Consider the following 12,793-nt stretch of genomic DNA (forward strand, 5'->3'; position numbering starts at 1 on the left):
CGGGGTTCAGATCCAGGCCCTCCTGCTTGGCTCTGTAACCTCAGGCAGTGACTGTAGGCGTCAGTTTATGCGCCTGTAAAATGGACTTCATCATGAGACAGTCTTCGCAGGATGGTGTGGGGGTTCCTTGAATTCTGCCTGTGAAGCACTTAGGAACAGTGCTGAGCCCGTAATGAATTCTACATGTCGCTGCCAGCACCGCTACATTCGCAAAGATCCAACCCTAAGTGTGTCTGCAGCCGGGGGACAGTGAGGGCAGGGTGCTCGGAGGGGGAAGTTGGGCTGGGCCCAGTTATGGGCATGCAGTTTGGAAATCATGGTTTAGGTCACTAGGAATGTCCTCGCGGTGAAGATGTGCTCCCACTGATGTGATGAGGACAGTATCTTAGGACCTTGGTGGAGAGATTGCATGTATGTCAGCATCTGAACAGGGAGGCTGCTGACCGTAGACACGGCAGCGAGCTCCCCACAGGGCGAGGTGACGAGAGCATGGATCCGCTTGGAGTTAGCGGAAAAGAAAAGGGTGAATCTGAGGGACTTTGTGCTAGTAAAGGGAAGAGACAGGACTCGATAAGAACACGGAGTGTAGATACTGGTGAGAAGAGCTGAGAGTCTGAAGCAAGGAGATGGGTGTTCGCGTGAATGTCTCTAATGAGGCGAGAAAGTTGGGGAGGGCTGAGGCTTGGGTCAGCAGGGTGTCACAGCAGCTATGGGGGATACGTGAGAAACAGGAGGTGATGGATTCTGCTCGGATGCTCAAACTCTCTGAGCAAAAGTAAATAATAGAAAGAAAGAAGAAGATTGAGGAGGAGGAGGGAAAGGAAAGGTGGAGGTGGAGGAGAAACTGGAAGAGAGGAACCTGGGCTGGAAAGTGCATGACTCACAGAGCAAGTAACATCCGGGGGAAGAAGAGCAACAACTGGGACTGGGGGCCGGACTGGAGGGGGCTGGGGCTGTCTCCCTAAAGAGTTTTCCGAAATCATCACCAACCAGCATTATCAAACAGGTGCATGGCATTCTTATATTTTATTTTATTTTTTAAAAATATTTTTATTGCCCTAACCCAGTGGTCGGCAAACTGCGGCCCCCTGAGTGCAGCACTTGCACAAAATACCACGTGCAGGCGCACACATACAGTGCGATTAATACTTCGTGGCCACACACTGAAGGGGCCAAAGAGCTGCATGTGGCTTGCGAGCCGCGGGTTGCCTAACACGGCCCTAACCGGTTTGGCTCAGTGGATAGAGCGTCAGCCTGCGGACTGAAGGGTCCCAGGTTCAATTCCAGTCAAGGGCATGTACCTTGGTTGTGGACACATCCCCAAAGGGGAGTGTGTAGGAGGCAGCTGATCGATGTTTCTCTCTCATCAATGTTTCTAACTCTCTATCCCTCTCCCTTCCTCTCTGTAAAAAAAATCAATAAAATATATTTTTTTAAAAAAAAAACATTTAAAAAATAGTTTTATTGATTTTAGAGAAGAAGGGAGAGAGAGATAGAAACATCAGTGATGAGAATCATTGATTGGCTTCCTTCTGCACGCCCCACACTGGGATTAAGCCCACAACCCGCAGAATCTAACCACGACCTCCTGGTTCATAGGTAGACACTCAACCACTGAGCCACACCAGCCAGGCTGCGTGGCGTTATTTTAAATAACATTCTAACTTGTTCTGTCCTCTGTTCTTCTAAATATATTTTATAATTACAACAATCAAAATAGGCATTTAGTTATTTCTATTTTTATTTACATTTCCAGCTTTTAAACAAACAACAAAAAATGCATCCCACAAAGATATCCACTTAAAGTTTATAGATAGATGAAATCACTTGTACAGTAAAACTATTAGTTTGGGTCCTTTATGCCACAGTCAGCAAAACAGGCATGATAATCCTAGTTTTAAATAATATTTGCTTGAAATATCATCCTTCTAATTTGTTTCCCACAATCATTCAAGGAGAGAAATAACATAATAGCCCTTTTTTGTTTCATATAAAGTTAACATTACCTGAATTATTTGATAAAGGGCTGTTTGTAATTTATAGTCAACAGCTCTAAAGGTAATTCAGTCTTCTTCATAAAATGATATTGCTATGAGAAGCAAGAAGAGATGTAAGTGTTCATCAAAATATAAATTGGCTGCCACAATCGCGTATCATTATTTTACATATTTAGACTAATTGTTGTGCTGATGTAATTATGTTGCTATTGGAAAATCTAATTTTTTCGCTGTACAAAATGACTTCATCCTATTCGTCTCTGTGTCTTCAGTGCAAAGCAGAAACTTAACATGTATTAAACTCTCTCAATACATAGAGCTGAGTAATGAGAGCAGTCCTGTTCTTTGGAGGAAAGTGAGCATTGAATAAACTTTTCTATTAGTGGCAAAAAATAAGAAAAGAAAAAGCAGAAAACTCACTTAGAATTATTAGTAAGGGCCTCAACTATGCATATACACATCCTGGGAAAATATCTGGAATCATGTGCCTCAAATGCAGCTCCATGTTGCACAGTTCCCACTGGAAGCTTACAAAAACACTGTTAATTTACCTTTGTGACAAAGCTAACTAGCAGCATAATTCTGAACGTCTCACCGAATCCTAAGGCAAAGCACTTTCCCAGCTGCCCCTTCTGCTGCTGCGGAAATGACCTGCAGGCACCTAAATTCAACAAGAGTTTACCCCCAAAGAAACATCTGGTTAAAGCTGCTAGAAGAGAAGAAAGGAATTCTTTCCCTCAGAAAGTTTATGGGTTTGAAAGCAATAGAACTCGCCTCTATCTTCATCAGCAGTTTGCCCATTAATTAGCCCTTCAATTCCACTTCAATTAAATTAACTCTAATTAATAAGTTCATTACAGAGATCGACGCACCTTGCTCAGAGCTAGTGTGCTCAACGCTGATAAACACCTTGGCCCTAATGAAACATTGATTCGATGGAAGGAGAACAGGACCTCGGAAAGGAACCCCCGTCTTCTGGCGCTTGGTTGACGTTCTGTTCCTCTGAAGTTAATCAAACCATCTAGATCTCTTAATCAAAAATTTAATTCCACGAGAGAGAAAACGCAGCAGGAAGAAAACACGGCCGCTCTCTTCCAGTTCGTGGTCCTGGCTGTTTTTGTAAGAAGTGCTCTGCCTCCCGCCGGTGCAGGGGTTGAGACTCTGCAGTCTGTGAGACAGAGGAGGGCGTGGCTGAGAAACGTCATTTGGGCAGTGAAAGGGGAGCACGGGCCCCGTGACTGCGCACCCAGTTACCATCTTTCAGTCGAAAAAGAGCGCGGTAGTGCATTTTCTCTCATCATTTCATCATTTCGAAATGATGTCAGGGTTTTGGCGTTCAGCATGTTTAGTGCAAGAAAGTCAAAACTAAAGGATCGTTTTTCAGTCTTAGAAAAGAGTGACAGTTAACTTTCTTTAACTTTCTCTGTGGACAGTAGAAATTAAAGCGCCCTTCCACCTTGTCTGTGTCTCTCCCTCAATTGGACCCTATAAAAGAAAGCTTTTTAAGAAAAAGAAAAAAAGTAATTCTGTACCTGAATTCTTTTTAAAGACCTAACCTATGATTATAGTTGTTGTTTTTCATTTTGTCTGAGGTGTTTTATTTTTTTTTTTGGGGGGGGTGGGGGGTTGTCATATTTTTGTTAATCCTCACCTGAGGATAACCTTTCCATTGCTTTTCAGAGAGAGTGGAAGGGAGGGAGGGGAAGAGAGAGAAACATCAGTGTGAGAGGCACATGGATTGGTTGCCTCCTGCACATGCCCCAAACAGGTGCGGGGAGGGACCCTGCAACCCAGGTACACGCCCTTTATTGAAAACAAACCCGAGACCCTTCAGTGCTCGGGCTGACACTCTAACCACTGAGCAGCACCGGCCAGGGCCAATTACAATTTTTAAGTCCTTTGGTCTCTTGTGCTCCGTTCAGCAGTTCCAGTCATTGGAGGCCTTGTTTCCGAACCGGCACAGTCAGTAGTTATGTGATTAACCTGGTTTTCCGCGGTGGTTCTGTGAGGCAGCCTGTATCTGTCAACAATACGCATTACTGAACGGGAAAAACGCAGTTTCTTTCACTCAGCCCGCATGCCTGTGCCTCAGAAGCAAGCTAATGTGCATACTCTAATAGATCCTTTCTAATTAAAGCTTCTGAATATTTTAAAATTTTAAACTCCAGGATTAGAAAGAACACCTTTTCAGTTCCTTCTGGAGGGGTGAAACCCAACCGCTGTTAGCCGCCTGCTTAGACCCTGACATACTTCATTGACTTACTGTCCATGTGATGTAGCAACACACGTGTGCATGTGCTCTGGGCTGCCCAAAGGTACTCTCGGTTACATATGTGTGCATTTTCCTCTGGCTACGGATCATGTGTTCTGTTTCGTTAGTAGCCCATGTGCATATGTGTATATACATGTATGTATAATACAGGAAATGGTTTCTAAAACGGTCATGTGTATTTTATGCACGATTACAGCAGCATATGCAATTAAGTGATGGACAGAAGCTGAACTTCTACCATTTATATGCTTAGTAGCTGACGCTGACATTTACGTAGTCCATAAATCCTGTGACTTTTGTTCAGTGATGGTGATCTCCACCTTCACAAGGCTTCTTCTTCCCGTCTCACTCCCTGCTGCTCTTCTCTCCTGCCCCCTCCCCTCTCCCTACAGAAATATGCTCCGTGGACTGCGGCTCGCACGGGGTCTGCATGGGGGGCACGTGTCGCTGCGAAGAAGGCTGGACGGGCCCCGCGTGCAACCAGAGAGCCTGCCACCCGCGCTGCGCGGAGCACGGGACCTGCAAGGACGGCAAGTGCGAGTGCAGCCAGGGCTGGAACGGGGAGCACTGCACCATCGGTAGGCTGTGCCCCTGTGCCCCCCGCCCCTGCGCGCCCCTGTGCCCCCCCCCCCGCCCCCGCACCTCCCACTGCGCGCCCCTGTGCCCCCCACCCCGCCCCCGCACCTCCCACTGCCCGCCCCTGTGCCCCCCGCCCCCGCACCTCCCACTGCGCGCCCCTGTGCCCCCCGCCCCCGCACCTCCCACTGCGCGCCCCTGTCCCCCCCGCCCCGCCCCCGCCCCTGTGCCCCCCCCGCCCCGCCCCTGCACCTCCCACTGCGCGCCCCTGTGCCCCCTGCCCAGCCCTCCGCATGTCCCACTGCGAGCCCCTGCAGCCCCCCCCCCGCACCTCCCACTGCGCGACCCTGCAGCCCCCCCCGCCCCCCCACCTCCCACTGCGCGCCCCTGTGCCCCCTGCCCAGCCCTCCGCATGTCCCACTGCGCGCCCCTGTGCCCCCTGCCCAGCCCTCCACATGTCCCACTGCGCGCCCCTGCAGCCCCCCCCCCCGCACCTCCCACTGCGCGCCCCTGCAGCCCCCCCCCCCGCACCTCCCACTGCGCGACCCTGCAGCCCCCCCCCGCCCCCCCACCTCCCACTGCGCGACCCTGTGCCCTGGGAAGAGCTAGTGTTGGCTGGGTTTCTACTTGGAAAAGCAGTAAACACGACAAACACACACACTTGTGGTCCAGACAACAGTGTGGTGGTTACCAGAGGGAACGGGGCTGGGGGTGGTCAAAGGTAAAGGGGTCATTATATGGTGACAGAAGGAGATTCGGCTTAGGGGGGTGAGCACACAATGCAATATCCAGATGATATTATGGGAATGTACACTTGAAACCTTCAGAATTTTATTAACCAACATCACACCAATACACTTAATTAACATTTTTTAATGTGTTTAATTGCAAAAAAAAACAAACTGATTTCTTCTAGTTAATTTTTACTCATCTTTATTAAACAGGAATTGTTTTTCAGTAACATTCTCATTTTACAATGGCAGTTTAGTTCTTTCTAGAACAACTGATGTGAGTGCAAAGTATAAGAAATTTTTATCTGTTGTTTTTTTTGTGATGGCCACAAAAATTGATGCACATAAAGGTGATCTCATTTCTTACCTGTACATAAGCTTTCATTGACTATTACCTTTTAGTGTTCCGTATTGCACGTGCATAACAAAAAAATATTTTTATTTTAAGAAAAAGTCTGTATTCCCTTTTGGGCTTCTATAGATTGCAGAGTCCCACATCTTTGCACTGGTTAGTATACCTAGTACCACCTTTTCAGGGAATTCAGTGCCTTTTTTGCCTTTACCATTTGAGTCACTAAAATGGAAACATTTAATTTAAAAAAAAATACAACAAAAATAAGTACAAGCAACCCTTGAACAACAGGTTTGAACTGTGTGGGTGACTGTGAGGGTCCCGGAACCAGGCCTCCATGGGGCCTGAGGGACAGCTTTAAGTTTTCAGGGAGTCAAGAGTTATATGTGGGTTTTTGGTTGCTTGGTGGTCGGTGCCCCTAAGCCATCCATCATTCAAGGGTCCAGTGTAATCGATGTCTACCTCAGCTCAGTGAAAGTGTGCAATATCCTATATAATAAAAGGGTAATATGCAAATTGACCCTAAGGGCAGGACAACCAGTTGCTATGATGTGCACTGACCACCAGGAGGCAGACGCTCAATGCAGGAGCTGCCACCGGGTGGTCAGTGCTCTTCCACAGGGGGGAGCGCTGCTCAGCTAGAAGCCAGCTCATGGCTGGCCACCACAGCGGTGGTAGTGGGAGCCTCTCTTGCCTCCGCAGCAGCGCTAAGGATGTCTGACTAACGGCGTAGGCCAGCTCCCCGGGGAGCGGACCTAAGCCGACAGGTGGACATCCCTCGAGGGCTCCTGAACTGCGAGAGGCCAGGCTGAGGGACCCCCCGAATGCATGAATTTTCATGCACCGGGCCTCTAGTTAATTATAAATGGCACAGGCCTGCAACAGTTTCATAACACTTGAGGTATGGCATTTCTCCACACCATTTTGTGTCTGTAGGGTAGAACTTGATAAAGCTTTCGGGGGAGTCTTGTTATCTTAAAAGGTTTCTTCTTCTAACGCATCTATAAGGAGTACGTACTTCGCTCTTTTTGCTTACAGGAATTGGTTAGCCAGGAAGTTTTCGTGGGAACATTGAAACCACATATGTCCTATAAACTGTCACGGTTGTATCTTTGTAAAACGCCATGGGGTTCTCTCTGATCCTGCTGGCATCCCTGACACTTGTTTCAAGGAGCCCACTACCACCCCCCGTGCCGTGCCCACTGGCCAGGCTCACAGGCTGGGGTGGCCCTGCTCACAGCTAGTAGTTACCAGAGGGACAGGAGCCAGCAGGGGCATCGGGGAAACCCACCCACAGGCGTCCCCCTGGGAGGGGTCCCCTGCAGCGTGCCTCTCTCCAGCAGTGACATGCATCAGCGCGGGCCATGGTTCTGCCCAGGGAAGCCCCTTGGAGACTCAGGGTGAAAGGTTTTGATGGAGCTGCTCAAAGAGGCAGCCTTGTCAGCATGAGCAAACCACCGACATTCCCGAGGCTCTGCAGGAGAGCAGGCTTTTGGGGCTTCTGTTGGACAAATGAGCCTCATAGGGGAGGGAACAGCCAGCCCCCCAGATGGCAGCTAGGGCCCCAGATGGCAGCCAGGGCCAGCCTGCACACTCAAAGGTTACCTCCCACCTGAGAGGCATCCTCGGGATCTCATTGTCACAGATGAGCTCACTGCCCAGCCCTGGGGACACGAGATACACAGCACCCATGGGTGCTCATCCCTTGATTTCGCACGGCGTTCCCCTCCCCTGCTCTCGGAGAGGCCGCGTAGGGCAGTGGCCGCCTGTTGTTCGTGTGAACAACATTAGGTGGAGAAAAGTTGACAACCACAGTTTGTGTATCTTCCTGTGGACGCACAGAGGACCAGGCAATACCCCTGTGACCACACAGACCCATTTCAAGTCCCAGAATGCCCGCGTACCAGCGGAGGGCGGGGAAAGGGCTCTGATCATATTTGTATGTTATGACCCCACCCCCTCCCTACCCGGGCAGCAGTGAATCGATTCCAGCTGGAGAAAAGCTGCCTATTGACTGTATGTATCCCAGGAAAGCAACAAACGCGTGCGTATCTAGCAGAGAAAACCAGGAAGCGAACTATAAAGTTAACAGGCAGGTTTAACTTGCCACCCAGCAGTTACTGAGCCCTTCTGTTGTTCGCACTGACCGTGGCAATGACACATGGCTCGTTTCTCACGTTGTGCTGTTCTTGAACAACTGTTCCGTGTCTGGCGACAAGCGGGATCGTTGTGATGAGGTAACATGTCTTGCTGCGGTCCTTAACAATTCCATCTCTACGGTTCCATTTTATTTTGCTGCTTTTGTAGTCCCTGTAAGTAACAACGTGGAAATAAAGGGCCTGTGTTATTTCAGCATAAATCCTAGAAGCGGACCCTTTTAAAGATGTAGAGAACCTTTAAAGCATTGTTGTCGCTCTTTATTACTATTAGAAGTATCGCTCCAGATTTGGGCAGGCAAAGGTCCCACTGGTGGTCCCCTGGACCAGCGGTCGCCAACTGGTGGTCTGTGAGGTCCGAAAGGTTGGCGACCGCTGCCCTAGACATGCCTGGGTACCTGTCCACTGTGACCCTGAGGGGCCAGTGCCAGGTGGCCTTCAAAGGGCTCTGTTTAGACAGCCCAGGGATCTGAGTGTCCTCATCCCGGATGGTCACTGCGCTGTGCGTTTCCTCTATTTCAGCACGCAGGCATCTGGCTGGAAGGAGCTGCCACTTTGTGAGAGAATACTCATAAACCAGCCAGGCTTTTTTTTTTTCATTCCATATGATGTGCCAGCTCATTGAATACAACCAGGGAGCTTAATTGAAAGAGAGATAAAGGAGAAATTAAACAGTTAGAAGCACACCGACGTTCCCAATAGAAAGCAAAGGATATTCGTCATCAGTCATCTTCCTGTCTTCGTAGCTGTTTACGCTTTTCATGAAACCGTAGGGATTTTGATGCTAAAACAGGTTATGAATTTAGAGTATTCCCCGAACACACCATCTATCGGAAAGGATTGGGTCCTGATGTTTTATTTTTTATATATATTTTTATTGGTTTCAGAGAGGAAGGAAGAGGGAAAGAGAAAAACGTCAATGATGAGAGAGAATCATTGATCAGCTGCCTCCTGCACAGCCCCTGTGGGGGAGCCACAACCCGGGCATGTGCCCTGGCCAGGAATCAAACCGTGACCTCCTGGTTCATAGGTCAATGCTCAGCCACTGAGCCAGCTGGGCAAGGTTCCTGATACTGTTATTAGGGTGTTCATATTTTCTTCTCATAAATCACACAGGGGTGGACGAAAGTAGGATTACCGTTGTTTGTATAGAAAATAATACAATAATTAATAAGTGATACAAGAAGAAACTTTTGCGTACTCACCACTGCCAGCCCATTTCTGCCCACCCTGTGTGTTCCGGTCGGGGTTGGAGAGGTGCTGCTGTTTAAAATCCTGGTGATGAGCAAGGTACAGCCTGTTGTGGAATTTCCTCCTGCGAATGCCTCAAACACAGAGTTGCTTATTGAGCTACATTGATTTCCATGTACTTTCAGGCAATTCAAATGGAAATTTGGCCTAGGGGAAATCCTAATTCCTTTAAGCTACAAAAGACTAGCTATTTGTTTTTATTCTAATTCTTTAGTACACTGGGAAACAAGATCATTAATGATCACAAAGACACGCTTTGTGTGTTCAGAGGAAACTTGGACGCGCAGCACTCAGCACACCTCCATTCAATACCGGTTGCTCTGGGCTTTGTGATGCTGCCATTAGCGGTTGAAAATGAAATACACAAAGTTGAGGAGTTTCCTACTGAACAATAGGGGGTAAGAGAACGATCAAAACTATACCAGGGGAACACTCCGGTCTGTTGTTCTTTTTCTCAGGAAAATGGTGAAAGGGTTGTCTTTTAATTGTTAAATTTAAAAAGTGAGTGACAATTTGGGGGTTTGGGCGGGGGGAGACACTCTGATAAAAGTTTCACTTGGATTACAAAATCAATATTTTTTGTAACTTTTGTAATGTTCCTAAATTGGCGATCGTATTCATAATAATATAGAACAGGGACATGCTAAATCTGTCTTTTCTGCATTTTCATTCGAGCTTTATGGTTCCCCTTACCAAGTGGACATAGGGTGGCGCTTACACCTGCCAGGGGCCTCCTGGGGACATGGGGCCTCCCCTCTGGCGGTGTGACTCAGTCCACAGGAGAGGGGTCCCTAGCGCCCCCTGCCTGGTTCCTGCGGGCTTGGGGGTGTTCACTGAACCTGGCGAAGCTTGGCTACAGGCTCCTCGCGGCACCGGCCCCTTCTCCGGCCTCGCCGGGGGTCCGGGGGTGATGCTCTCCTGTGTTAATGGAGAACCTGCACATCAGTGGAGGCCTTGTCCCTTTCCACTCGAGTTTCTTTCCCTCACACTTCCCTTGGGCTGGGGGGCTCTGGGGTGACTGGCACTTGGAGGATGCACTGAGGAGACGGAGCTGGGGTGCATTTAGTTCCGAGGATGTGAGTGTGAGGTGGGAATCACGGCTGTCTGTGCCGGCCTGGCCACGAGGAATGTTCCTGCCACCGCTGACCGGCCGAGTGCGTGGAAGGGGCGGAGGTTCCGTGAGGCTCTGCCCGTGCCCTGTGGAGCCGCTCACGAAGTAGGTGGCTGGTGGAGGGGAGAGCACATCAGAAAGGTGTAGCAACCAGTTAACCTGCAGAAAATCCTCCCTGTCATCACCCAGGGAGTAAAATTCCTGAGGGAAGCCGTTTTCTCCTGCCAGAAACAGACTTGATTATGGGACTTAATACGCTTATCATTTCCTCCTTGTGGTGAATGTTTTTGAGGGATTCATCGGAATTCCTGTAATTGGGGGGCACAGGCCTATACTAGTACCACAGAGGTGAGCTCCTCGGGCGGGAGGCCACGCCCGTCACGCATCCCAGTGCATCCCGAGTCGTGGGAACATGAAGAACTGATGCTGGCAAAGACAGCCTGAGCTGATAGGCCACTCGAGGACATCACAGGTAGCTAACGAATGTCGTGGACCCAGCGAGCACTGCAGGCGGCTTCGTTACACTGTGGGAAGGCTTCCCGCCTGGGCTGCGCCCAAAGCTCAGCCACGGTTTGAAATCGCGCCCGCGTGTTGCTAAGGTAAATTTCAGTGGCGGTTGTATTGCTTTGGGAAATGTTCCATGTGTTCTGTGCTTTAGACAAGGGGCATTTCTTTAGGACCTCTACAGCTCAGTTCTGAGTGCAGGCAGCTATTTTGTGGGTGCGTACGTCTGGGTTTAACGGGTATCTTTCCATTGAGTTGATTGCCAGGTCACCGGGGAGGAGGAGAATTTTGAGTCTTTAGGAGACATCCACTGCGCTGTCCCCTGAGAATGAGTTCTGTGCGGTGATGGCTGTGAGCGGACAGGTTTCCTCTCCAGTCTCCCCCGTGGCATAACGCGGCCCCAGTCATTGCTATACATTAAGCTGATTTCTCCTCAGCTGACTGCAAGGCCCCCTGGCTTCCGAGGCAGCTGTGTTCCGAACAACATGGAGGTGAGCGCCCCTGTCGTTTTTCTCAGATGGGAGAATAGAAGGCAGTGCTGGCTATTGGCTTTGTTTTGTGATCACTTGGGTGTTACTGTAAAATTCCTCATTTCTTTAGGTTGCATAAACCTGCGTCCTGTCTCTCTAGTCTTGGGTTTCGTAGTTTTCTGCTAAACCCACGAACTTAGTCATTTTCTAGCGAGTCTGAGCTTCTCAGAGAATGTGCTGTGTAGGTGCCCCGTGTCTTAGGGAAGCACTGTATTATCCCAAGGAGGTGTTTGTAACTGTCCATGGGAATTAAAATGTTATCTGCCATGACAGATTTCTAAAATGTGGATATACCTGTGCCTGGGCTTTCCCTTCTGCTTCCTTAAACCTCCTTTCTCAGCTGCAGTCTGTTTAAATTTAAAAAGAACTTATGGAGAGGCATGATATTTCAATAAAAGGCAGTTACATTACATGTCAAACCTGTATTATATTGCCTTATTAAAGTCCGCCCTTGTGTACCTTTACTGTTATACTATCCAGTATCTTTTCGCTGTGGAACACCTCATTGGTTTGCATCTTTTAAAAACCATCTAGAACTTAATTTCCACCAAAATCCAGAATGTAGGAGGTGTTCAAGCTCAATTGACTGGACACACAGCGTAACCAGAACTAACGATGAAAACCACTCCTCTCCATCCCCCCACGCTCATCAGAAGAAGCCTTGATTGAGAAGTTTGGGCGCCAGGCATTTGGGAGTGAACCGGTGCCAGTATGCTGTCGGCTGCTTGACCGTGTTAGCCAGGGCGAGACCGGTGTGCCTAGTGCCAGCCTATGAATAGGTCACATTCTTCCCAAAACTCGGGCCAGGCAGCTGAGACCTACTGCAGTGTTCGTGTGCATGTTAAGCCGTGTTCATCACATGCAGAAATCCCTGTTCCCCTCGTGGGGTAAAGGAAAAGGCAGGACTCTGCATGGGGTTCCATGTCAGGGGGAGGAAATGCGCCCACAGTTTCAAGGACGATGATGATTCCTTCCCACAGGCACATTAGTATCCTCTCAGTGGTGGAGTAGATCTCTTTTTTTCTTGAACATGAAGTTGAAAATTGCCTCTTTTCATCTTAAAACAATCCCCCCCCCCACACCTGTTTTGGAAATACAATTTGGTTATGGTGTCAGTCCATACAAACGCTAGGCTCCTCTGCCCGTTCACATTTAACATCCTCTCTGCTCCGATGACCAGTGAGAAGAAGCCCGTCTCTATTGCCCCTCCTCAGGACGGGGTCCTTGACCCTCCCTCTCCTCTGAGCGCCTCTGTGAGCTGGGGAACAGCTGTCTGGAATCTGGCTACTATTTCTGGGGTTTAACAGACATGT

The 12,793-nt window shown here is 49.0% G+C and overlaps 1 protein-coding gene across 1 annotated transcript in view; it reads left to right on the forward strand.

The window, feature by feature from the left end:
- The window catches only part of TENM3 (teneurin transmembrane protein 3), a 571,505-nt gene that overhangs the window by 479,219 nt on the left and 79,493 nt on the right, over positions 1 to 12,793 (forward strand). The window contains exon 12 of the mRNA XM_081084077.1: positions 4,662 to 4,847. Within this exon, the coding sequence (XP_080940203.1) occupies positions 4,662 to 4,847 (186 nt within the window). The remainder of the gene's footprint in view (positions 1 to 4,661; positions 4,848 to 12,793) is intronic.

Source organism: Myotis nattereri (genome assembly GCF_964212035.1).
Source record: "Myotis nattereri genome assembly, chromosome: 2".
Lineage (NCBI taxonomy): Eukaryota > Metazoa > Chordata > Mammalia > Chiroptera > Vespertilionidae > Myotis > Myotis nattereri.